At 42.0% G+C, this 26,370-nt stretch overlaps 7 protein-coding genes and 1 pseudogene across 9 annotated transcripts in view; all 8 read right to left on the minus strand.

The window, feature by feature from the left end:
• Positions 1-26,370, minus strand: part of LOC106603249 (protocadherin gamma-C5) — a 186,079-nt gene that overhangs the window by 156,791 nt on the left and 2,918 nt on the right. The window lies entirely within an intron of this gene.
• LOC106597912 (protocadherin beta-16-like) lies at positions 314-2,905 on the minus strand. Its single transcript, XM_014189025.2, has one exon. The coding sequence runs from the start codon at positions 2,750-2,752 to the stop codon at positions 329-331; it is 2,424 nt and encodes an 807-aa protein (XP_014044500.2). The 5' UTR covers positions 2,753-2,905; the 3' UTR covers positions 314-328.
• Positions 3,354-6,233, minus strand: LOC123742461 (protocadherin beta-16-like). The gene has a single exon (XM_045717004.1). The coding sequence runs from the start codon at positions 6,077-6,079 to the stop codon at positions 3,557-3,559; it is 2,523 nt and encodes an 840-aa protein (XP_045572960.1). The 5' UTR covers positions 6,080-6,233; the 3' UTR covers positions 3,354-3,556.
• On the minus strand, positions 7,664-11,342 carry LOC123742460 (protocadherin beta-15-like). Its single transcript, XM_045717003.1, has one exon. It carries the CDS (start codon positions 11,067-11,069, stop codon positions 8,517-8,519), a length of 2,553 nt encoding a protein of 850 aa, XP_045572959.1. The 5' UTR covers positions 11,070-11,342; the 3' UTR covers positions 7,664-8,516.
• On the minus strand, positions 11,994-14,579 carry LOC106594182 (protocadherin gamma-A11-like). The gene has a single exon (XM_014185548.2). It carries the CDS (start codon positions 14,430-14,432, stop codon positions 12,009-12,011), a length of 2,424 nt encoding a protein of 807 aa, XP_014041023.2. The 5' UTR covers positions 14,433-14,579; the 3' UTR covers positions 11,994-12,008.
• Positions 15,356-17,934, minus strand: LOC123742462 (protocadherin beta-16-like; annotated as a pseudogene).
• LOC106598150 (protocadherin beta-16) lies at positions 18,066-21,295 on the minus strand. The gene has a single exon (XM_014189217.2). The coding sequence runs from the start codon at positions 21,117-21,119 to the stop codon at positions 18,597-18,599; it is 2,523 nt and encodes an 840-aa protein (XP_014044692.2). The 5' UTR covers positions 21,120-21,295; the 3' UTR covers positions 18,066-18,596.
• LOC123742458 (protocadherin beta-16-like) lies at positions 23,431-26,237 on the minus strand. Its single transcript, XM_045717001.1, has one exon. It carries the CDS (start codon positions 26,110-26,112, stop codon positions 23,557-23,559), a length of 2,556 nt encoding a protein of 851 aa, XP_045572957.1. The 5' UTR covers positions 26,113-26,237; the 3' UTR covers positions 23,431-23,556.

Here is a 26,370-nt window from a genome sequence, read left to right on the forward strand (position 1 = left end):
CCACTAAGCAGGTGCTGAAATTTGGAAATGTAGCCAATGTACTTGAAGAAAAATGTGGTAGGCAATGAGGATACTACAGGAAGGAAAATGAAAACACACACTCCATGATTGGGAAAGCATCCCTAATTGTATACAAACCAACAACGAAATTTAAAGAATATCCCTTGTGAAAAGGAATTAAAAAGTGAATATTGATGTCGTTACATAACCCTTCATAATCAGGAGGATAAAGAAGAATTTAAGGAAAAGACCACTAACACACTAGGAAAGATATTCTGATATCATAACATCGGATGCATTCGCACACAAAGAAAAGGGATATCTCCTCTTAGTTCTGTCTTACCTCAATAGACTCCCCTGCAGTGTTGAGGGTGATGGAACTTCCTTCTAGTAATGTATCTGGACATCTTGTTAGTGTCTGATCAGCAGGCAGCGTGCTGTCATTGTAAGATCTGGCAAACTTGAAGTCACTGGTGCGTGAGCCCGTTGTCAGGTATGCGTCATAATTGTAAGAACTGCGCAGAGTTCCAGCTCCATCCACCTCTGCATAGTTGGGAGGGAAATACGCGCTGGGAATGGCGACTGCTCCATCAAACATCATTCTAGGCTTTCTACTGCGGCAGAACCTCACGGCCAGGATGAGAATAATGAAAGTCAGGAAAAAGGTGGAGACAGAGACCAGTGCGATGATCAAATAGGAAGTTAGTTTGGAACTATCCTCATAAGTCATGTCTTTCAGTTCAGGAACTTCAGCCAAGTTGTCTGATATGAGTAAATATACATCACAGGTTGTAGAGAGAGAGGGCTGTCCGTTATCTTTCACTGATATAACAAGGTTCTGCTTCATACTGTCAGATTCAGAAATGTCCCGCTGTGCCCTGATCTCTCCACTGTGGAGACCAATAGTGAAAAGTCCCGGATCAGTCGATTTCACGATCTGATATGAAAGCCACGCGTTCTGTCCAGAGTCAGCATCCACAGCTATCACCTTGGAAACCAGGGACCCCGCCAGAGCAGCTTTGGGGACCATCTCAGTCATCAAGGAGTTCCCTGCTGGCGCAGGGTATAATATCTGGGGAGAGTTATCATTCTCATCTGTTATGAAGACTCTCACTGTCACGTTACTGCTGAGTGGAGGAGAACCATTGTCTCTGGCTACAACGTGGACTTTGAAGCTCCTAAACTGTTCATAATCAAATGCCCTCACAGCATGGATCACCCCCGTGTCTCCGTTAATGGATAGAAATGAGGACACCGGAACACCGTTGACACCACTGGGCAATAGAGAATAGACCACCGTACCGTTCTGTCTCCAGTCTGGGTCTCTGGCAGTAACAGAACACATAGAGGAGCCAGGCTTGTTGTTTTCAGTCACATAGGAACTGTAGGATTGTTCTTCAAACACAGGAGGGTTGTCATTCACGTCTGATACAGATAAATGAATAGTCTTTGAGGAGGATAAAGGTGGAGACCCGTCGTCAGTGGCAGTGATAGTTATGTTGTAATCTGATATTATCTCACGGTCTAGTTCACTAGTTGTTACCAGAGAATAGTAGTTTTTGATTGAAGGGTTTAATTTGAAAGGGACATTTTGTTGAATGGAGCATCGGACCTGTCTATTTCCCTCCGAGTCTTTATCCTGTACATTAATGATGCCCACTTCTCTGCCAGGTAACAAGTTCTCTGGGATGGGATTGGTCAAGGATTTAAGAGATATCACTGGGGCATTGTCATTAACATCTGTAATTTCTATGAATATTTTGGCAAAGGAAGTCAATCCCGAGCCATCTTTGGCTTTGATACGCAATTCATGAATTGATTCTTCTTCAAAATCCATCTGTCCTGCTATCCTGATGTCTCCCGTTTTAGGGTCAAGAGAAAATAATTGATTTAATTCTTCTGAGATTGGGCCAAATCCGTACGTCACCTGTCCATTTGCCCCTTCGTCTGCATCTGTTGCCGTCACAGTAACAACTAATGAACCTGATGGAGCATTTTCAGGTACACTGACCTTATAGACATTCTGGCTAAACACTGGTTTATTATCGTTAGCATCCAGCACAGTGACGTGTATAACTACAGTTCCAGATCTCTGTGGGGTCCCACCATCAACCGCAGTCAGTAGTAATGATACCTCCTGTTGTTGTTCTCGGTCTAACTCTGTGTCTAACACTAGCTCACCATACTTTTCAGAACCTGGGTTGGTATGAACAGCCAGGCTAAAATGGTCGTTCCTTTGTAGTGTGTAGCTTTGAACAGCGTTCAGTCCTATATCTGCATCGTGAGCCGGATTCACCGAAAATCGAGCGCCTTTGACTGCTGACTCCCTGATATCAAACGTAACGCTATCTTCCCCAAATAGTGGGCTATTGTCATTAATATCTTGTACCTGTAAGATTATGTTATGTAATTCTAAAGGATTTTCCAGAACCATCTCGAATTTTAAGGTGCATGAAATCCTCCTACCGCAAAGCTGCTCCCTGTCTATTATTTCAGCGATGACCATATCCCCAGTATTCAGATTGATTTCACAATAGCGCTTGCTGCTACCTTGAACATCTAAACGAGCTTTCCGATACATAAGTCGTTTTGCATCCAGCCCCAGATCCTTGGCTATATTTCCGATCACAGATCCGCGTTTCATCTCCTCCGGAACAGAATAGGTCACGTCTCCATAGCTGGTGTGCAGCAGGAAAAGAAACAAAGCCAGGCCGAGCAATGAGGCAGAGAACGAGAATCCCTTGTATTCCATTTTCAGATAACACAACTCATTCCAAATAGGCCGATTAGTGTGTCAAAATCAGTGCTATCCAACCGAAGAAACGTTTACAACCAGCAGATCAAAATGCACCACGTTAAAATGTTAAGCAGGAGACTTTTACACTGCAATAATGATGTCCCCTCACTCCCTGGACATTTCAAGAATGGGTGGAGAGATTCATTTCAAAGCTACTGCTGGTCAATAGCGACACTCCGTGTAGTTGAATAAAACTGCAGAAAATAGTGTGCAAGTCTCTCGCCAATTGTATAGAGGAGAGTTTGCTACGCATAGAAAAACATGCCGGGTTTAATTGTTTTTAAAGATACATAATGGGACCCCTCATATCAACAGAGGTAGACTATTTCAAAATGCAGGATTGTAAAAACACGAATCCCCTTGTGTCAACATCTCAACCGAATGATCAATGGGCAAAGTAGTCTGTCCATGTAGTCTTTAAAAGATCATGCCAATAAATTAAGTCCAAATATAATCACTGGAAAAAGGTCCTTTTAAAATCAGGCATTTCTTTCAAACATATTTCACGTCTCTACCCATTACAGTTTTCGAAGGGGAAAAAAGTAATTAAAAAATCCGGCGTTTCTTTCAAACATAACCCACGTCTTTACCTATTGCAGTTTTTTAAGTGGTGCTGAAACGGCCTACGTATTTAACTAAATCACATTAAAATGGGATCAAGAGGGGAAATAAATACATCCTCAGAGATTATCAGTGATGCAAAATGGGACTGAATCAAATGACTGAAAGAGTACAGCAGACAACACTGTTGTAATAATATTAGCCTAACACACAATACAGTAAGCTACCTATAGTTTCATATGATTGACTATGCAAAACGGCTAAATAAACAAATAAAGCATTTTCGTTTATCACAATGTCAAAGCTATGAAATCTCACCTCGCACTCCCCCAAGGTGTTGAACGTGATAATGTTTTCTCCGAAAGGTTCATTTGGGTTCTTCCTCAGTGTCTGGTCAGCAGGCAGCGTGCTGTCGTTGTAAGATCTGGCAAACTTGAAGTCACTGGTGCGTGAGCCCGTTGTCAGGTATGCGTCATAATTGTAAGAACTGCGCAGAGTTCCAGCTCCATCCACCTCTGCATAGTTGGGAGGGAAATACGCGCTGGGAATGGCGACTGCTCCATCAAACAACATTCTAGGCTTTCTACTGCGGCAGAACCTCACGGCCAGGATGAGAATAATGAAAGTCAGGAAAAAGGTGGAGACAGAGACCAGTGCTATGATCAAATAGGAAGTTAGTTTGGAACTATCCTCATAAGTCATGTCTTTCAGTTCAGGAACTTCAGCCAAGTTGTCTGATATGAGTAAATATACATCACAGGTTGTAGAGAGAGAGGGCTGTCCGTTATCTTTCACTGATATAACAAGGTTCTGCTTCATACTGTCAGATTCAGAAATGTCCCGCTGTGCCCTGATCTCTCCACTGTGGAGACCAATAGTGAAAAGTCCCGGATCAGTCGATTTCACCATCTGATATGAAAGCCACGCGTTCTGTCCAGAGTCAGCATCCACAGCTATCACCTTGGAAACCAGGGACCCCGCCAGAGCAGCTTTGGGGACCATCTCAGTCATCAAGGAGTTCCCTGCTGGCGCAGGGTATAATATCTGGGGAGAGTTATCATTCTCATCTGTTATGAAGACACTCACTGTCACGTTACTGCTGAGTGGAGGAGAACCATTGTCTCTGGCTACAACGTGGACTTTGAAGCTCCTAAACTGCTCATAATCAAATGGTCTCACAGCATGGATCACCCCCGTGTCTCCGTTAATGGATAGAAATGAGGACACCGGAACACCGTTGACATCACTGGGCAATAGAGAATAGACCACCGTACCGTTCTGTCTCCAGTCTGGGTCTCTGGCAGTAACAGAACACATAGAGGAGCCAGGCTTGTTGTTTTCAGTCACATAGGAACTGTAGGATTGTTCTTCAAACACAGGAGGATTGTCATTCACGTCTGATACAGATAAATGAATAGTCTTTGAGGAGGATAAAGGTGGAGACCCGTCGTCAGTGGCAGTGATAGTTATGTTGTAATCTGATATTATCTCACGGTCTAGTTCACTAGTTGTTACCAGAGAATAGTAGTTTTTGATTGAGGGATTTAATTTGAACGGAACATTTTGTTGAATGGAGCAGCGGACCTGTCTATTTCCCTCCGAGTCTTTATCCTGTACATTAATGATGCCCACCTCTGTGCCAGGTAACACATTCTCTGGAATTGGACTGGTCAGAGTTTTTATTAATATCACTGGTGCGTTGTCGTTTACGTCAGTAATATCTATCAGTACTTTTGTGTATGACACCAAACCTGCACCATCCTTGGCGAGGACGCGCAGCTCATAAATGGGCTGCTCCTCATAATCTATCGGTCCAGCCAGATTTATAACCCCAGTTTTACTATCGAGGCGAAACAAATTCTTCAACTCTTCAGAAACTCGACCTAGATCATATATGACATCACCATTTGCTCCCTCATCTGCATCAGTTGCGCGGACTGTAGCTATAATGGTACCTAACGGAGAATTTTCAGGTAATCTGACCTTATACACGTCCTGGCTAAATACTGGTATATTGTCGTTAGCATCCAACACAGTGACGTGTATAACTACAGTACCAGATCTCTGTGGAGTCCCACCATCAACAGCAGTAAGTAACAACGTCACCTCCTGCTTTTGTTCTCGGTCCAGCTCTTTCTCTAACACTAACTCACCGTATTTACCTCCATCTCGATTAGTATGAACATTCAAGACAAAATGGTCATTCCTTTGCAAAGAGTAGCTTTGAACTGCATTCTGACCTATATCTGCATCGTGGGCTTCATTAATGGGGAAACGTTCACCTTTATCAGCTGATTCCCTTATTTCCAATTTGATAACATCATCTGCAAACTGTGGTGAATTATCGTTCACATCCTGAATCTGAAGAGATATGCGATGCAATTCTAAAGGACTTTCAAGAACCATTTCATATTTTAGCCCGCATGAAATCCTCGGACCGCAAAGCTGCTCCCTATCAATTCTTTCAGCGACAACAAGATCTCCCGAATTCAGGTTAATGTCACAGAAGTGTTTAGTTCCATCCTCTTCTAAACGAGCTTTTCGAGCCGACAGTCTCTTAGGATCCAACCCAAGATCCTTGGCTATATTTCCGACCACAGATCCGCGTTTCATCTCCTCTGGAACGGAATAGGTCATGTCGCCATTGCTGATGCGTATTAGGCATAGAACACAAGCCAGATGGAGGACAAAAGCTGAATCTGTAAATCCAATGTAGCCCATTTTCGATGTACAAACGAAAATATTCCAATTACAAGGTGAAAACAATTATTATGCAATGTAGGCTACTACAAATATTGGCTAAGACAAATGACCAAACTGAAGAAATTAGGTCCTTTGGCCGACTGCTCCTCAGTGATAATGGCGCGATAGGCTGTTTCCGCCCTTTGAGTAATATATTGCGGGTTGAGAAGTGTAGGCTGCCTACCTTTTCTTAGCTGGTGAACAGCGACATCCTCAGTCATTAAAGAAACAACACACAATGTGAATCTGAAGTATTCTATCTCATAATTATATATTCCTACAAAGATGATGTAGCCTATGACTTCAGTTAAATAATAAATAGTAATACAGAAATACGTTTAAAGTATTGCTTGTATGATGTATGAACTCCTTTTCTTGAATAACAACTGTCCCGTAAGGTAAAAACATCGAGTTAGTCGCAACTTTCTCCTTTAAGCCAATGCAATGCACGGATTCCACTAGCTATCAATGTGTCCTCACTCAACAAACCAAAATGTGCTGTTGTTCCCGTCCACATTTGACTTTGGCAGGATTTAAACTGACTTTAAAGTGAAGGAAAAAAGTGTTGTCGCTGTCCACATTCCTGGTGCTGAAACGTAGCTGACATCAAGAGTTGCTGAATTATCAATGGGGATGTTTCAGAACGCTAAAACGCAATAGACTTAAATCTCAATCTACTCCAATATATTTATTGTGAAATGAGAAATTAGAAAAATGAATAATAGCGTATCTATATGGCCATGTCAAGTTCTTATTTTTAAACGGATTCCATTTAAAAACTCAACATTATCCTCCATTCAGTTACTCTAAAACTGGGTAAGAAAATACACTTAGCCTACTGCATGTCAGAATTACTTTGGGCGAGTACAACAACCAGACTTCCATAAAGACGAATAACAGTTGCAGTGCCTATTAAACATATGAATCAGGATGCCATAGACAAACAATGAGCAAGCTTCTACCTACATGATTCTAATATCGAAAAAAGAAAATCTGAACCTACATGATGATGTAAAAAGACAAATCGATAGATTTTGAGAATTGTTGTAGCGATAACAGCGATACACCTGTCTACTAAGAACAGCGAAAAAAATAAGCCATCACAGAACTAAATTTAAATAGGAAACCGATGTAGTCTATAGGTTCTTATGTTTGAATGTGTATTTCTAACTGTGAAAAACGAAGTGTAATTTAAACCCCAAAAATAACACCCAATTGCCTAACATCCAACATCAGAACCTTGAGTATTTTTGCCGATTACAGATCCGCGTTTCACCTGCTCTGGTATAGAAAAGCTCACGTCTCCTTTGCTGATGTGCATGAAGAAAAGGCAAAAAGACAGACGAAAAGCAAATTCAAAAACCGTAAAGCCTTTGTAGCCCATCTTTAATGTCTAATAGCAATTAAGGCCAATTATCCACAATCAATAGCCAAACGGAAGAAAGATTACAATGTCTAACCGCTTTTCAGTGAGAAATGGTATTTTGACACTCTGTATGTAGCCTACTCCCCCCGTAGTAGGTGGAGGTATATAGTTAACTGTACTTAGCTGGTGGAAAGCGACATCATGAGTCTATCAGATAAACAGCATGCTCGTAGGCCTATATTGTTTTCCATGTGTCCTTCTTGGAATGATTCATATTCTCCAAACGCAGACGACCGTATTACAACTCGACGTAACATGATAATGAGAAGACATGGATGAGGTACGCTATTAGGAAAAACCTACACAATATTCCTAATATTCACACAATAAGCCATTAGTAGACTAGTTGCAACATGTTTTTTTACTGGATAATAAAATATTTCAACCATCGTCATGAAAACTGTCGATTTCACTACCGATGTTTCGTTAGTCATTAAAATAATGGTATTTCTTTCGCATTCTATCTTTGAGTTTTTGACCGTTAGACTTCAGTAAACTAAAACATGTCACCACGCTGTCCACTGGTCTGGTGCTGAAATGTAGGCGACCAACAAAAAAAACGGTAGGCAATGGGGATTTTAATGCACAACGCTGAACACACACCCTAACAATATATAATCAAGTTTCAAAACACATTCAAAACTCTTTCCAGGTAAAAACTGTCCATTTATTATACAATGTCTCATTCCTTTTCAAAAGTAGTCTAAACCATGTTTTCCTATCTCCATCAAGCTTTATTGTCAACTCCATCAGAAAATCAGTGAAGAAAACATCACCGGCTAAAAGCAACCGAAACTGCATTGCTTGTTTAAATTATAGGAAACCACAGCCCAAACAAACACGGAGCAAACTGCTTCCATCAAATCAAACCCCTAGTGAATTACTCCTCACAGAGAAGAGAAGAAACAGCGAGCACCTTTGCAACTCAACCAATCAAACAAAACAATGAGTGGATAAATGCCACATTTTAGCCTACTAAGTTGTTATCATCTAAACCGAGTATAGACCTACTGTTTCTATAGGATGGCATAAGCCATTAAGGCCCAGAATGTATTTTCCACATACATAACCCATTCTCCCACAACGAAACAACTCAGGTACAAACGGTGGTATCTCAGATGAGAGAAGGCTTACCTCATTCGCTTCTCCTGCAGTGTTGAGCGACATGATACTCCCTTCTAGTAATGTATCTGGACATCTTGTTAGTGTCTGATCAGCAGGCAGCGTGCTGTCATTGTAAGATCTGGCAAACTTGAAGTCACTGGTGCGTGAGCCCGTTGTCAGGTATGCGTCATAATTGTAAGAACTGCGCAGAGTTCCAGCTCCATCCACCTCTGCATAGTTGGGAGGGAAATACGCGCTGGGAATGGCGACTGCTCCATCAAACAACATTCTAGGCTTTCTACTGCGGCAGAACCTCACGGCCAGGATGAGAATAATGAAAGTCAGGAAAAAGGTGGAGACAGAGACCAGTGCGATGATCAAATAGGAAGTTAGTTTGGAACTATCCTCATAAGCCATGTCTTTCAGTTCTGGAACTTCAGCCAAGTTGTCTGATATGAGTAAATACACATCACAGGTTGCAGAGAGAGAGGGCTGTCCGTTATCTTTCACTGATATAACAAGGTTCTGCTTCATACTGTCAGATTCAGAAATGTCCCGCTGTGCCCTGATCTCTCCACTGTGGAGACCAATAGTGAAAAGTCCCGGATCAGTCGATTTCACGATCTGATATGAAAGCCACGCGTTCTGTCCACAGTCAGCATCCACAGCTATCACCTTGGAAACCAGGGACCCCGCCAGAGCAGCTTTGGGGACCATCTCAGTCATCAAGGAGTTCCCTGCTGGAGCAGGGTATAATATCTGGGGAGAGTTATCATTCTCATCTGTTATGAAGACTCTCACTGTCACGTTACTGCTGAGTGGAGGAGAACCATTGTCTCTGGCTACAACGTGGACTTTGAAGCTCCTAAACTGCTCATAATCAAATGCTCTCACAGCATGGATCACCCCCGTGTCTCCGTTAATGGATAGAAATGAGGACACCGGAACACCGTTGACACCACTGGGCAATAGAGAATAGACCACCGTACCGTTCTGTCTCCAGTCTGGGTCTCTGGCAGTAACAGAACACATAGAGGAGCCAGGCTTGTTGTTTTCAGTCACATAGGAACTGTAGGATTGTTCTTCAAACACAGGTGGGTTGTCATTCACGTCTGATACAGATAAATGAATTGTCTTTGTGGAGGATAAAGGTGGAGACCCCTCGTCAGCGGCAGTGATAGTTATGTTATAATCTGATATTATCTCACGGTCTAGTTCACTAGTTGTTACCAGAGAATAATAGTTTTTAATTGAGGGGTTTAATTTGAAAGGGACATTTTGTTGAATGGAGCAGCGGACCTGTCTATTTCCCTCTGAATCTTCATCTTGTACATTTATGATCCCCACCTCTGTACCAGGTAACACGTTCTCAGGGATGGGATTGTTAAAGGATTTGATCAATATCACCGGTGCGTTGTCATTTAGGTCTGTGATTTCTATCATTACTTTTGCATTGCCAGCTAAGCCAGACCCATCTTTAGCCTGGACACGCACTTCGTATTCTGCATTTTCTTCATAATCTATGGGACCCTGCACTTTAATCTCCCCAGTCTTTTTGTCGATGGAAAACAGTTTAGCTGCTTTATCGGAAATACGATTGAACTCATATGATACTTCTCCATTTGCTCCTTCGTCTTCATCACTAGCACTAACTGCAACTACAACAGTCCCTGTTGGAGAATTTTCAGGCAAACGTACTTTGTACACTGTCTGGCTAAACACTGGTTTATTATCGTTAGCATCCAACACAGTGACGTGTATAACTACAGTACCAGATCTCTGTGGAGTCCCACCATCAACCGCAGTAAGTAACAACGTCACCTCTTGCTGTTGTTCTCGATCTAATTCTTTTTCTAATACCAACTCGCCATATTTTCCTCCGTCTGAGCTCGTTTGAACGTCCAAAATAAAATAGGCATTCCTCTCCAGTGAATAGCTTTGTATACCATTTAATCCTATGTCAGAGTCATGAGGTTCATCCAAGGGATATCGTGCGCCTTTGTCAGCAGATTCCTGAATTTCTAGATCAATACGTGCATTGGGAAACCGTGGTGAATTGTCGTTTATATCTTGTATTTGTACAGTTATGCGATGTAATTCCAGAGGTTTCTCTAGCACAAGCTCGTATTTTAAAGAACAAGAAACCTTCGGTCCACACAGCTCCTCCCTGTCTATTGTTTCAGCCACAATTAATTCTCCAGTATTCACATTAATGTCACAGTAAGGTTGACGACTGCCATCCATATCCAAACGAGCTTTACGACCTGAAAGTCTCTTAGCATCCAGCCCCAGATCCTTAACTAGATTTCCGATCACAGATCCGCGTTTCATCTCCTCTGGAATTGAATAGCTCAAGTCTCCATTGCTGATGCGCATCAGGCAATGACAAAAAGCCAGGCGGAACAAAGAGGTAAAAACCGAAGATCCTGTGTACCCCATTCTGGATGATCAAAACCAAGTGTCAACATAAGAGTTAAATACTAGTCGAAATGATACTGCAACGTAAGAGTACAATATTAGCCTCTCAAAAGGAATAGCAAAACGAATGTTGTCCGACTGCTCCTCGGTGAAAGTGATGCAATATAGTCCATTACTCTTTTGAATAATCCAATGGTGGGTGGAGTAGAGCCTGTAATTCTACTTATGGTAAACAGCGACATCCTGAGTTCTTACAGAAAACAGCAATCACAATACAAACAGTTCTAGTCATTTATCATCTTGGTCAATATTTCCCCCCCATCCTTGTGTTGTGAAAAGTAGGAAGAACGTTTCATATAGTTTAGCAAGAGATGACAGGAAAACCAATAGTTGTGCGCAATCAACTCCTTTTGCAAGCATATATTAGAAGATAGGAAAAGTAAATTCAATATTTCCATCCTGTTGCCACTGTCTGATTATTCATGGATGCCGAGTAATAACAACAACAACACATCGTTACGTTAAATAAACGGTCCACATAAAATCCAACGACGCATAATCCATATTACTGATCAAACCCAGCAATTATATTTCCACTATACTCTACGGTAAAGTGATTGTAACGTCGCTGTCCACTAAGCAGGTGCTGAAATTTGGAAATGTAGCCAATGTACTTGAAGAAAAATGTGGTAGGCAATGAGGATACTACAGGAAGGAAAATGAAAACACACACTCCATGATTGGGAAAGCATCCCTAATTGTATACAAACCAACAACGAAATTTAAAGAATATCCCTTGTGAAAAGGAATTAAAAAGTGAATATTGATGTCGTTACATAACCCTTCATAATCAGGAGGATAAAGAAGAATTTAAGGAAAAGACCACTAACACACTAGGAAAGATATTCTGATATCATAACATCGGATGCATTCGCACACAAAGAAAAGGGATATCTCCTCTTAGTTCTGTCTTACCTCAATAGACTCCCCTGCAGTGTTGAGGGTGATGGAACTTCCTTCTAGTAATGTATCTGGACATCTTGTTAGTGTCTGATCAGCAGGCAGCGTGCTGTCATTGTAAGATCTGGCAAACTTGAAGTCACTGGTGCGTGAGCCCGTTGTCAGGTATGCGTCATAATTGTAAGAACTGCGCAGAGTTCCAGCTCCATCCACCTCTGCATAGTTGGGAGGGAAATACGCGCTGGGAATGGCGACTGCTCCATCAAACATCATTCTAGACTTTCTACTGCGGCAGAACCTCACGGCCAGGATGAGAATAATGAAAGTCAGGAAAAAGGTGGAGACAGAGACCAGTGCGATGATCAAATAGGAAGTTAGTTTGGAACTATCCTCATAAGCCATGTCTTTCAGTTCTGGAACTTCAGCCAAGTTGTCTGATATGAGTAAATACACATCACAGGTTGCAGAGAGAGAGGGCTGTCCGTTATCTTTCACTGATATAACAAGGTTCTGCTTCATACTGTCAGATTCAGAAATGTCCCGCTGTGCCCTGATCTCTCCACTGTGGAGACCAATAGTGAAAAGTCCCGGATCAGTCGATTTCACGATCTGATATGAAAGCCACGCGTTCTGTCCAGAGTCAGCATCCACAGCTATCACCTTGGAAACCAGGGACCCCGCCAGAGCAGCTTTGGGGACCATCTCAGTCATCAAGGAGTTCCCTGCTGGCGCAGGGTATAATATCTGGGGAGAGTTATCATTCTCATCTGTTATGAAGACTCTCACTGTCACGTTACTGCTGAGTGGAGGAGAACCATTGTCTCTGGCTACAACGTGGACTTTGAAGCTCCTAAACTGCTCATAATCAAATGCTCTCACAGCATGGATCACCCCCGTGTCTCCGTTAATGGATAGAAATGAGGACACCGGAACACCGTTGACACCACTGGGCAATAGAGAATAGACCACCGTACCGTTCTGTCTCCAGTCTGGGTCTCTGGCAGTAACAGAACACATAGAGGACCCAGGCTTGTTGTTTTCAGTCACATAGGAACTGTAGGATTGTTCTTCAAACACAGGTGGGTTGTCATTCACGTCTGATACAGATAAATGAATAGTCTTTGAGGAGGATAAAGGTGAAGACCCCTCGTCAGCGGCAGTGATAGTTATGTTATAATCTGATATTATCTCACGGTCTAGTTCACTAGTTGTTACCAGAGAATAGTAGTTTTTAATTGAGGGGTTTAATTTGAACGGAACATTTTGTTGAATGGAGCAGCGGACCTGTCTATTTCCCTCTGAATCTTCATCTTGTACATTTATGATCCCCACCTCTGTACCAGGTAACACGTTCTCAGGGATGGGATTGTTAAAGGATTTGATCAATATCACCGGTGCGTTGTCATTTAGGTCTGTGATTTCTATCATTACTTTTGCATTGCCAGCTAAGCCAGACCCATCTTTAGCCTGGACACGCACTTCGTATTCTGTATTTTCTTCATAATCTATGGGACCCTGCACTTTAATCTCGCCAGTCTTTTTGTCGATGGAAAACAGTTTAGCTGCTTTATCGGAAATACGATTGAACTCATATGATACTTCTCCATTTGCTCCTTCGTCTTCATCACTAGCACTAACTGCAACTACAACAGTCCCTGTTGGAGAATTTTCAGGCAAACGTACTTTGTACACTGTCTGGCTAAACACTGGTTTATTATCGTTAGCATCCAACACAGTGACGTGTATAACTACAGTACCAGATCTCTGTGGAGTCCCACCATCAACCGCAGTAAGTAACAACGTCACCTCTTGCTGTTGTTCTCGATCTAATTCTTTTTCTAATACCAACTCGCCATATTTTCCTCCGTCTGAGCTCGTTTGAACGTCCAAAATAAAATAGGCATTCCTCTCCAGTGAATAGCTTTGTATACCATTTAATCCTATGTCAGAGTCATGAGGTTCATCCAAGGGATATCGTGCGCCTTTGTCAGCAGATTCCTGAATTTCTAGATCAATACGTGCATTGGGAAACCGTGGTGAATTGTCGTTTATATCTTGTATTTGTACAGTTATGCGATGTAATTCCAGAGGTTTCTCTAGCACAAGCTCGTATTTTAAAGAACAAGAAACCTTCGGTCCACACAGCTCCTCCCTGTCTATTGTTTCAGCCACAATTAATTCTCCAGTATTCACATTAATGTCACAGTAAGGTTGACGACTGCCATCCATATCCAAACGAGCTTTACGACCTGAAAGTCTCTTAGCATCCAGCCCCAGATCCTTAACTAGATTTCCGATCACAGATCCGCGTTTCATCTCCTCTGGAATTGAATAGCTCAAGTCTCCATTGCTGATGCGCATCAGGCAATGACAAAAAGCCAGGCGGAACAAAGAGGTAAAAACCGAAGATCCTGTGTACCCCATTCTGGATGATCAAAACCAAGTGTCAACATAAGAGTTAAATACTAGTCGAAATGATACTGCAACGTAAGAGTACAATATTAGCCTCTCAAAAGGAATAGCAAAACGAATGTTGTCCGACTGCTCCTCGGTGAAAGTGATGCAATATAGTCCATTACTCTTTTGAATAATCCAATGGTGGGTGGAGTAGAGCCTGTAATTCTACTTATGGTAAACAGCGACATCCTGAGTTCTTACAGAAAACAGCAATCACAATACAAACAGTTCTAGTCATTTATCATCTTGGTCAATATTTCCCCCCATCCTTGTGTTGTGAAAAGTAGGAAGAACGTTTCATATAGTTTAGCAAGAGATGACAGGAAAACCAATAGTTGTGCGCAATCAACTCCTTTTGCAAGCATATATTAGAAGATAGGAAAAGTAAATTCAATATTTCCATCCTGTTGCCACTGTCTGATTATTCATGGATGCCGAGTAATAACAACAACAACACATCGTTACGTTAAATAAACGGTCCACATAAAATCCAACGACGCATAATCCATATTACTGATCAAACCCAGCAATTATATTTCCACTATACTCTACGGTAAAGTGATTGTAACGTCGCTGTCCACTAAGCAGGTGCTGAAATTTGGAAATGTAGCCAATGTACTTGAAGAAAAATGTGGTAGGCAATGAGGATACTACAGGAAGGAAAATGAAAACACACACTCCATGATTGGGAAAGCATCCCTAATTGTATACAAACCAACAACGAAATTTAAAGAATATCCCTTGTGAAAAGGAATTAAAAAGTGAATATTGATGTCGTTACATAACCCTTCATAATCAGGAGGATAAAGAAGAATTTAAGGAAAAGACCACTAACACACTAGGAAAGATATTCTGATATCATAACATCGGATGCATTCGCACACAAAGAAAAGGGATATCTCCTCTTAGTTCTGTCTTACCTCAATAGACTCCCCTGCAGTGTTGAGGGTGATGGAACTTCCTTCTAGTAATGTATCTGGACATCTTGTTAGTGTCTGATCAGCAGGCAGCGTGCTGTCATTGTAAGATCTGGCAAACTTGAAGTCACTGGTGCGTGAGCCCGTTGTCAGGTATGCGTCATAATTGTAAGAACTGCGCAGAGTTCCAGCTCCATCCACCTCTGCATAGTTGGGAGGGAAATACGCGCTGGGAATGGCGACTGCTCCATCAAACATCATTCTAGGCTTTCTACTGCGGCAGAACCTCACGGCCAGGATGAGAATAATGAAAGTCAGGAAAAAGGTGGAGACAGAGACCAGTGCGATGATCAAATAGGAAGTTAGTTTGGAACTATCCTCATAAGTCATGTCTTTCAGTTCAGGAACTTCAGCCAAGTTGTCTGATATGAGTAAATATACATCACAGGTTGTAGAGAGAGGGCTGTCCGTTATCTTTCACTGATATAACAAGGTTCTGCTTCATACTGTCAGATTCAGAAATGTCCCGCTGTGCCCTGATCTCTCCACTGTGGAGACCAATAGTGAAAAGTCCCGGATCAGTCGATTTCACGATCTGATATGAAAGCCACGCGTTCTGTCCAGAGTCAGCATCCACAGCTATCACCTTGGAAACCAGGGACCCCGCCAGAGCAGCTTTGGGGACCATCTCAGTCATCAAGGAGTTCCCTGCTGGCGCAGGGTATAATATCTGGGGAGAGTTATCATTCTCATCTGTTATGAAGACTCTCACTGTCACGTTACTGCTGAGTGGAGGAGAACCATTGTCTCTGGCTACAACGTGGACTTTGAAGCTCCTAAACTGCTCATAATCAAATGTTCTCACAGCATGGATCACCCCCGTGTCTCCGTTAATGGATAGAAATGAGGACACCGGAACACCGTTGACATCACTGGGCAATAGAGAATAGACCACCGTACCGTTCTGTCTCCAGTCTGGGTCTCTGGCAGTAACAGAACACATAGAGGAGCCAGGCTTGTTGTTTTCAGTCACATAGGAACTGTAGGATTGTTCTTCAAACACAGGAGGGTTGTCATTCACGTCTGATACAGATAAATGAATAGTCTTTGAGGAGGATAAAGGTGGAGACCCGTCGTCAGTGGCAGTGATAGTTATGTTGTAATCTGATATTATCTCACGGTCTAGTTCACTAGTTGTTACCAGAGAATAGTAGTTTTTGATTGAAGGGTTTAATTTGAAAGGAACATTTTGTTGAATGGAGCATCGGACCTGTCTATTTCCCTCCGAGTCTTTATCCTGTACATTAATGATGCCCACTTCTCTGCCAGGTAACAAGTTCTCTGGGATGGGATTGGTCAAGGATTTAAGAGATATCACTGGGGCATTGTCATTAACATCTGTAATTTCTATGAATATTTTGGCAAAGGAAGTCAATCCCGAGCCATCTTTGGCTTTGATACGCAATTCATGAATTGATTCTTCTTCAAAATCCATCTGTCCTGCTATCCTGATGTCTCCCGTTTTAGGGTCAAGAGAAAATAATTGATTTAATTCTTCTGAGATTGGGCCAAATCCGTACGTCACCTGTCCATTTGCCCCCTCGTCTGCATCTGTTGCCGTCACAGTAACAACTAATGAACCTGATGGAGCATTTTCAGGTACACTGACCTTATAGACATTCTGGCTAAACACTGGTTTATTATCGTTAGCATCCAGCACAGTGACGTGTATAACTACAGTTCCAGATCTCTGTGGGGTCCCACCATCAACCGCAGTCAGTAGTAATGATACCTCCTGTTGTTGTTCTCGGTCTAACTCTGTGTCTAACACTAGCTCACCATACTTTTCAGAACCTGGGTTGGTATGAACAGCCAGGCTAAAATGGTCGTTCCTTTGTAGTGTGTAGCTTTGAACAGCGTTCAGTCCTATATCTGCATCGTGAGCCGGATTCACCGAAAATCGAGCGCCTTTGACTGCTGACTCCCTGATATCAAACGTAACGCTATCTTCCCCAAATAGTGGGCTATTGTCATTAATATCTTGTACCTGTAAGATTATGTTATGTAATTCTAAAGGATTTTCCAGAACCATCTCGAATTTTAAGGTGCATGAAATCCTCCTACCGCAAAGCTGCTCCCTGTCTATTATTTCAGCGATGACCATATCCCCAGTATTCAGATTGATTTCACAATAGCGCTTGCTGCTACCTTGAACATCTAAACGAGCTTTCCGATACATAAGTCGTTTTGCATCCAGCCCCAGATCCTTGGCTATATTTCCGATCACAGATCCGCGTTTCATCTCCTCCGGAACAGAATAGGTCACGTCTCCATAGCTGGTGTGCAGCAGGAAAAGAAACAAAGCCAGGCCGAGCAATGAGGCAGAGAACGAGAATCCCTTGTATTCCATTTTCAGATAACACAACTCATTCCAAATAGGCCGATTAGTGTGTCAAAATCAGTGCTATCCAACCGAAGAAACGTTTACAACCAGCAGATCAAAATGCACCACGTTAAAATGTTAAGCAGGAGACTTTTACACTGCAATAATGATGTCCCCTCACTCCCTGGACATTTCAAGAATGGGTGGAGAGATTCATTTCAAAGCTTCTGCTGGTCAATAGCGACACTCCGTGTAGTTGAATAAAACTGCAGAAAATAGTGTGCAAGTCTCTCGCCAATTGTATAGAGGAGAGTTTGCTACGCATAGAAAAACATGCCGGGTTTAATTGTTTTTAAAGATACATAATGGGACCCCTCATATCAACAGAGGTAGACTATTTCAAAATGCAGGATTGTAAAAACACGAATCCCCTTGTGTCAACATCTCAACCGAATGATCAATGGGCAAAGTAGTCTGTCCATGTAGTCTTCAAAAGATCATGCCAATAAATTAAGTCCAAATATAATCACTGGAAAAAGGTCCTTTTAAAATCAGGCATTTCTTTCAAACATATTTCACGTCTCTACCCATTACAGTTTTCGAAGGGGAAAAAAGTAATTAAAAAATCCGGCGTTTCTTTCAAACATAACCCACGTCTTTACCTATTGCAGTTTTTTAAGTGGTGCTGAAACGGCCTACGTATTTAACTAAATCACATTAAAATGGGATCAAGAGGGGAAATAAATACATCCTCAGAGATTATCAGTGATGCAAAATGGGACTGAATCAAATGACTGAAAGAGTACAGCAGACAACACTGTTGTAATAATATTAGCCTAACACACAATAAAGTAAGCTACCTATAGTTTCATATGATTGACTATGCAAAACGGCTAAATAAACAAATAAAGCATTTTCGTTTATCACAATGTCAAAGCTATGAAATCTCACCTCGCACTCCCCCAAGGTGTTGAACGTGATAATGTTTTCTCCGAAAGGTTCATTTGGGTTCTTCCTCAGTGTCTGGTCAGCAGGCAGCGTGCTGTCGTTGTAAGATCTGGCAAACTTGAAGTCACTGGTGCGTGAGCCCGTTGTCAGGTATGCGTCATAATTGTAAGAACTGCGCAGAGTTCCAGCTCCATCCACCTCTGCATAGTTGGGAGGGAAATACGCGCTGGGAATGGCGACTGCTCCATCAAACAACATTCTAGGCTTTCTACTGCGGCAGAACCTCACGGCCAGGATGAGAATAATGAAAGTCAGGAAAAAGGTGGAGACAGAGACCAGTGCGATGATCAAATAGGAAGTTAGTTTGGAACTATCCTCATAAGTCATGTCTTTCAGTTCAGGAACTTCAGCCAAGTTGTCTGATATGAGTAAATATACATCACAGGTTGTAGAGAGAGAGGGCTGTCCGTTATCTTTCACTGATATAACAAGGTTCTGCTTCATACTGTCAGATTCAGAAATGTCCCGCTGTGCCCTGATCTCTCCACTGTGGAGACCAATAGTGAAAAGTCCCGGATCAGTCGATTTCACCATCTGATATGAAAGCCACGCGTTCTGTCCAGAGTCAGCATCCACAGCTATCACCTTGGAAACCAGGGACCCCGCCAGAGCAGCTTTGGGGACCATCTCAGTCATCAAGGAGTTCCCTGCTGGCGCAGGGTATAATATCTGGGGAGAGTTATCATTCTCATCTGTTATGAAGACACTCACTGTCACGTTACTGCTGAGTGGAGGAGAACCATTGTCTCTGGCTACAACGTGGACTTTGAAGCTCCTAAACTGCTCATAATCAAATGGTCTCACAGCATGGATCACCCCCGTGTCTCCGTTAATGGATAGAAATGAGGACACCGGAACACCGTTGACATCACTGGGCAATAGAGAATAGACCACCGTACCGTTCTGTCTCCAGTCTGGGTCTCTGGCAGTAACAGAACACATAGAGGAGCCAGGCTTGTTGTTTTCAGTCACATAGGAACTGTAGGATTGTTCTTCAAACACAGGAGGATTGTCATTCACGTCTGATACAGATAAATGAATAGTCTTTGAGGAGGATAAAGGTGGAGACCCGTCGTCAGTGGCAGTGATAGTTATGTTGTAATCTGATATTATCTCACGGTCTAGTTCACTAGTTGTTACCAGAGAATAGTAGTTTTTGATTGAGGGATTTAATTTGAACGGAACATTTTGTTGAATGGAGCAGCGGACCTGTCTATTTCCCTCCGAGTCTTTATCCTGTACATTAATGATGCCCACCTCTGTGCCAGGTAACACATTCTCTGGAATTGGACTGGTCAGAGTTTTTATTAATATCACTGGTGCGTTGTCGTTTACGTCAGTAATATCTATCAGTACTTTTGTGTATGACACCAAACCTGCACCATCCTTGGCGAGGACGCGCAGCTCATAAATGGGCTGCTCCTCATAATCTATCGGTCCAGCCAGATTTATAACCCCAGTTTTACTATCGAGGCGAAACAAATTCTTCAACTCTTCAGAAACTCGACCTAGATCATATATGACATCACCATTTGCTCCCTCATCTGCATCAGTTGCGCGGACTGTAGCTATAATGGTACCTAACGGAGAATTTTCAGGTAATCTGACCTTATACACGTCCTGGCTAAATACTGGAATATTGTCGTTAGCATCCAACACAGTGACGTGTATAACTACAGTACCAGATCTCTGTGGAGTCCCACCATCAACAGCAGTAAGTAACAACGTCACCTCCTGCTTTTGTTCTCGGTCCAGCTCTTTCTCTAACACTAACTCACCGTATTTACCTCCATCTCGATTAGTATGAACATTCAAGACAAAATGGTCATTCCTTTGCAAAGAGTAGCTTTGAACTGCATTCTGACCTATATCTGCATCGTGGGCTTCATTAATGGGGAAACGTTCACCTTTATCAGCTGATTCCCTTATTTCCAATTTGATAACATCATCTGCAAACTGTGGTGAATTATCGTTCACATCCTGAATCTGAAGAGATATGCGATGCAATTCTAAAGGACTTTCAAGAACCATTTCATATTTTAGCCCGCATGAAATCCTCGGACCGCAAAGCTGCTCCCTATCAATTCTTTCAGCGACAACAAGATCTCCCGAATTCAGGTTAATGTCACAGAAGTGTTTAGTTCCATCCTCTTCTAAACGAGCTTTTCGAGCCGACAGTCTCTTAGGATCCAACCCAAGATCCTTGGCTATATTTCCGACCACAGATCCGCGTTTCATCTCCTCTGGAACGGAATAGGTCATGTCGCCATTGCTGATGCGTATTAGGCATAGAACACAAGCCAGATGGAGGACAAAAGCTGAATCTGTAAATCCAATGTAGCCCATTTTCGATGTACAAACGAAAATATTCCAATTACAAGGTGAAAACAATTATTATGCAATGTAGGCTACTACAAATATTGGCTAAGACAAATGACCAAACTGAAGAAATTAGGTCCTTTGGCCGACTGCTCCTCAGTGATAATGGCGCGATAGGCTGTTTCCGCCCTTTGAGTAATATATTAGCGGGTTGAGAAGTGTAGGCTGCCTACCTTTTCTTAGCTGGTGAACAGCGACATCCTCAGTCATTAAAGAAACAACACACAATGTGAATCTGAAGTATTCTATCTCATAATTATATATTCCTACAAAGATGATGTAGCCTATGACTTCAGTTAAATAATAAATAGTAATACAGAAATACGTTTAAAGTATTGCTTGTATGATGTATGAACTCCTTTTCTTGAATAAGAACAGTCCCGTAAGGTAAAAACATCGAGTTAGTCGCAACTTTCTCCTTTAAGCCAATGCAATGCACGGATTCCACTAGCTATCAATGTGTCCTCACTCAACAAACCAAAATGTGCTGTTGTTCCCGTCCACATTTGACTTTGGCAGGATTTAAACTGACTTTAAAGTGAAGGAAAAAAGTGTTGTCGCTGTCCACATTCCTGGTGCTGAAACGTAGCTGACATCAAGAGTTGCTGAATTATCAATGGGGATGTTTCAGAACGCTAAAACGCAATAGACTTAAATCTCAATCTACTCCAATATATTTATTGTGAAATGAGAAATTAGAAAAATGAATAATAGCGTATCTATATGGCCATGTCAAGTTCTTATTTTTAAACGGATTCCATTTAAAAACTCAACATTATCCTCCATTCAGTTACTCTAAAACTGGGTAAGAAAATACACTTAGCCTACTGCATGTCAGAATTACTTTGGGCGAGTACAACAACCAGACTTCCATAAAGACGAATAACAGTTGCAGTGCCTATTAAACATATGAATCAGGATGCCATAGACAAACAATGAGCAAGCTTCTACCTACATGATTCTAATATCGAAAAAAGAAAATCTGAACCTACATGATGATGTAAAAAGACAAATCGATAGATTTTGAGAATTGTTGTAGCGATAACAGCGATACACCTGTCTACTAAGAACAGCGAAAAAAAAATAAGCCATCACAGAACTAAATTTAAATAGGAAACCGATGTAGTCTATAGGTTCTTATGTTTGAATGTGTATTTCTAACTGTGAAAAACGAAGTGTAATTTAAACCCAAAAAATAACACCCAATTGCCTAACATCCAACATCAGAACCTTGAGTATTTTTGCCGATTACAGATCCGCGTTTCACCTGCTCTGGTATAGAAAAGCTCACGTCTCCTTTGCTGATGTGCATGAAGAAAAGGCAAAAAGACAGACGAAAAGCAAATTCAAAAACCGTAAAGCCTTTGTAGCCCATCTTCAATGTCTAATAGCAATTAAGGCCAATTGTCCACAATCAATAGACAAACGGAAGAAAGATTACAATGTCTAACCGCTTTTCAGTGAGAAATGGTATTTTGACACTCTGTATGTAGCCTACTCCCCCGTAGTAGGTGGAGGTATATAGTTAACTGTACTTAGCTGGTGGAAAGCGACATCATGAGTCTATCAGATAAACAGCATGCTCGTAGGCCTATATTGTTTTCCATGTGTCCTTCTTGGAATGATTCATATTCTCCAAACGCAGACGACCGTATTACAACTCGACGTAACATGATAATGAGAAGACATGGATGAGGTACGCTATTAGGAAAAACCTACACAATATTCCTAATATTCACACAATAAGCCATTAGTAGACTAGTTGCAACATGTTTTTTTACTGGATAATAAAATATTTCAACCATCGTCATGAAAACTGTCGATTTCACTACCGATGTTTCGTTAGTCATCAAAATAATGCTAATTCTTTCGCATTCTATCTTTGAGTTTTTGACCGTTAGACTTCAGTAAACTAAAACATGTCACCACGCTGTCCACTGGTCTGGTGCTGAAATGTAGGCGACCAACAAAAAAAACGGTAGGCAATGGGGATTTTAATGCACAACGCTGAACACACACCCTAACAATATATAATCAAGTTTCAAAAGACATTCAAAACTCTTTCCAGGTAAAAACTGTCCATTTATTATAAAATGTCTCATTCCTTTTCAAAAGTAGTCTAAACCATGTTTTCCTATCTCCATCAAGCTTTATTGTCAACTCCATCAGAAAATCAGTGAAGAAAACATCACCGGCTAAAAGCAACCGAAACTGCATTGTTTTTTAATTATAGGAAACCACAGCCCAAACAAACACGGAGCAAACTGCTTCCATCAAATCAAACCCCTAGTGAATTACTCCTCACAGAGAAGAGAAGAAACAGCGAGCACCTTTGCAACTCAACCAATCAAACAAAACAATGAGTGGATAAATGCCACATTTTAGCCTACTAAGTTGTTATCATCTAAACCGAGTATAGACCTACTGTTTCTATAGGATGGCATAAGCCATTAAGGCCCAGAATGTATTTTCCACATACATAACCCATTCTCCCACAACGAAACAACTCAGGTACAAACGGTGGTATCTCAGATGAGAGAAGGCTTACCTCATTCGCTTCTCCTGCAGTGTTGAGCGACATGATACTCCCTTCTAGTAATGTATCTGGACATCTTGTTAGTGTAAGATCAGCAGGCAGCGTGCTGTCATTGTAAGATCTTGCAAACTTGAAGTCACTGGTGCGTGAGCCCGTTGTCAGGTATGCGTCATAATTGTAAGAACTGCGCAGAGTTCCAGCTCCATCCACCTCTGCATAGTTGGGAGGGAAATACGCGCTGGGAATGGCGACTGCTCCATCAAACATCATTCTAGGCTTTCTACTGCGGCAGAACCTCACGGCCAGGATGAGAATAATGAAAGTCAGGAAAAAGGTGGAGACAGAGACCAGACCAATGATCAAATAGGAAGTAAGTTTGGAACTATCCTCATAAGTCATGTCTTTCAGTTGTGGAACTTCAGCCAAGTTGTCTGATATGAGTAAATACACATCACAGGTTGTAGAGAGAAAGGGCTGTCCGTTATCTTTCACTGATATAACAAGGTTCTGCTTCATACTGTCAGATTCAGAAATGTCCCGCTGTGCCCTGATCTCTCCACTGTGGAGACCAATAGTGAAAAGTCCCGGATCAGTCGATTTCACGATCTGATATGAAAGCCACGCGTTCTGTCCAGAGTCAGCATCCACAGCTATCACCTTGGAAACTAGGGACCCCGCCAGAGCAGCTTTGGGGACCATCTCAGTCATCAAGGAGTTCCCTGCTGGAGCAGGGTATAATATCTGGGGAGAGTTATCATTCTCATCTGTTATGAAGACACTCACAGTCACGTTACTGCTGAGTGGAGGAGAACCATTGTCTCTGGCTACAACGTGGACTTTGAAGCTCCTAAACTGCTCATAATCAAATGCTCTCACAGCATGGATCACCCCCGTGTCTCCGTTAATGGATAGAAATGAGGACACCGGAACACCGTTGACATCACTGGGCAATAGAGAATAGACCACCGTGCCGTTCTGTCTCCAGTCTGGGTCTCTGGCAGTAACAGAACACATAGAGGAGCCAGGCTTGTTGTTTTCAGTCACATAGGAACTGTAGGATTGTTCTTCAAACACAGGTTGGTTGTCATTCACATCAGAAACAATTAACGTAATAGTTTGAAAAGATGACAGTGGAGGATATCCTTCATCGGTTGCAATAAGAGTGATGTTGTATTCGGACTGTGTCTCACGATCCAATTCCACAGCAGTTATTAAGGACAGGTGTTTTTTGATTGATGGGGACAATTTGAAGTATGTGTTCTGCTCAATAGAACATCTTACTTTGCTGTTTGACTCAGAATCTCTGTCCTGTACATAAATTAAGGCAACCTCTGTACCGGCTGGTGAGTTTTCTGGCAATGGTGATTTGAATGACTTAATAAGTATGACTGGGGCGTTGTCATTAACATCAGCGACGTCAACAATAACTTTACATGAAGCAGCCTGACCTGCTCCATCTTTAGCTTTAACTCGCAGCTCAAAGGACGATGTATCTTCAAAATCTATCATCGATTTTGTTTTAATCTCTCCACTTTTTGGATCAATAGAGAAAGTATTTTTGGTTTTGATAGAAATATGACTAAATTCATATGTAACCTCTCCATTCGCCCCTTCATCTGCGTCGCTCGCACTGACAGTGACCACAGCAGTACCCGGTGGAGCGTTTTCAGGCACACTCACCTTATAAATAGACTGCGTAAATACAGGGACATTATCATTAGCATCTAGTACCCGGACCTGTATAACTACAGTGCCAGATTTCTGTGGCTTTCCGCCATCATAAGCTGTCAGAATAAGTGATAGTTCGTCCTGCTTTTCTCGGTCTAGTTCATGCTCTAGTACGATCTCTGCATATTTACCCGTTTCAGCACTTGTGTGAACAGACAAGGTGAAATGTTCATTTGCCGATAGAGTATAACCCTGAACTGAATTGACTCCCGTATCTGTGTCGAGGGCCTCGTCAATGGAAAATCGCTCTCCTTTATTGGCCGATTCTCTGATCTCTAATTTCATTACTTCATTGGGAAATGTTGGGAAGTTGTCGTTAACATCTTGGATTTCAAGTGTGACACGGTGCAACTCTAGAGGGTTTTCCAAAAAGAAGTCAAAATGCAAAGCACACGACGGCTTTTGTCCGCACAGCTCCTCTCTGTCCATCCGCTCGTTCACAATCAAATCTCCAGTCTTCTGGTTAATGTCGCAGTATCGTGTACTACCTTCGAATTCGATCCTTGGTCTTCTGGTCGACAGTGTTTTCACATCGATGCCCAAATCCTGAGAAAAGCTCCCAACCACAGAACCTCGTTTAATTTCTTCTGCAATGGAATAGCGAATATCCCCGAAACACTGATGGACGGTCAGTAACAGGAAGACAAAGGTGGACCATCGCCCTCGCCTCAATATGGAACCTCTTTTATATTCCATAATACATTCAGATTAATCAAATGATCCCAAACCTCTTAGTATAGGCTATATATACAAAAACGTCTGCAAATATGACCTCTACCTTGGTAAGGGTATCCAACGTGAAAGGCTTTAAGCGAGAAAGCAGTCCTTAAACACAAAATATAACGACGGATTGAGGGCAGGAGTGGGTGGGTTTCAATCAGTACTTTTGCTTTTGTAAGCCAACAGCGACCCGCTGTGTTACATATCAACATTGACTAAATAAAGGAACGATTT

The sequence above is a fragment of the Salmo salar genome, chromosome ssa04 (assembly GCF_905237065.1).
Source record: "Salmo salar chromosome ssa04, Ssal_v3.1, whole genome shotgun sequence".
NCBI lineage: Eukaryota > Metazoa > Chordata > Actinopteri > Salmoniformes > Salmonidae > Salmo > Salmo salar.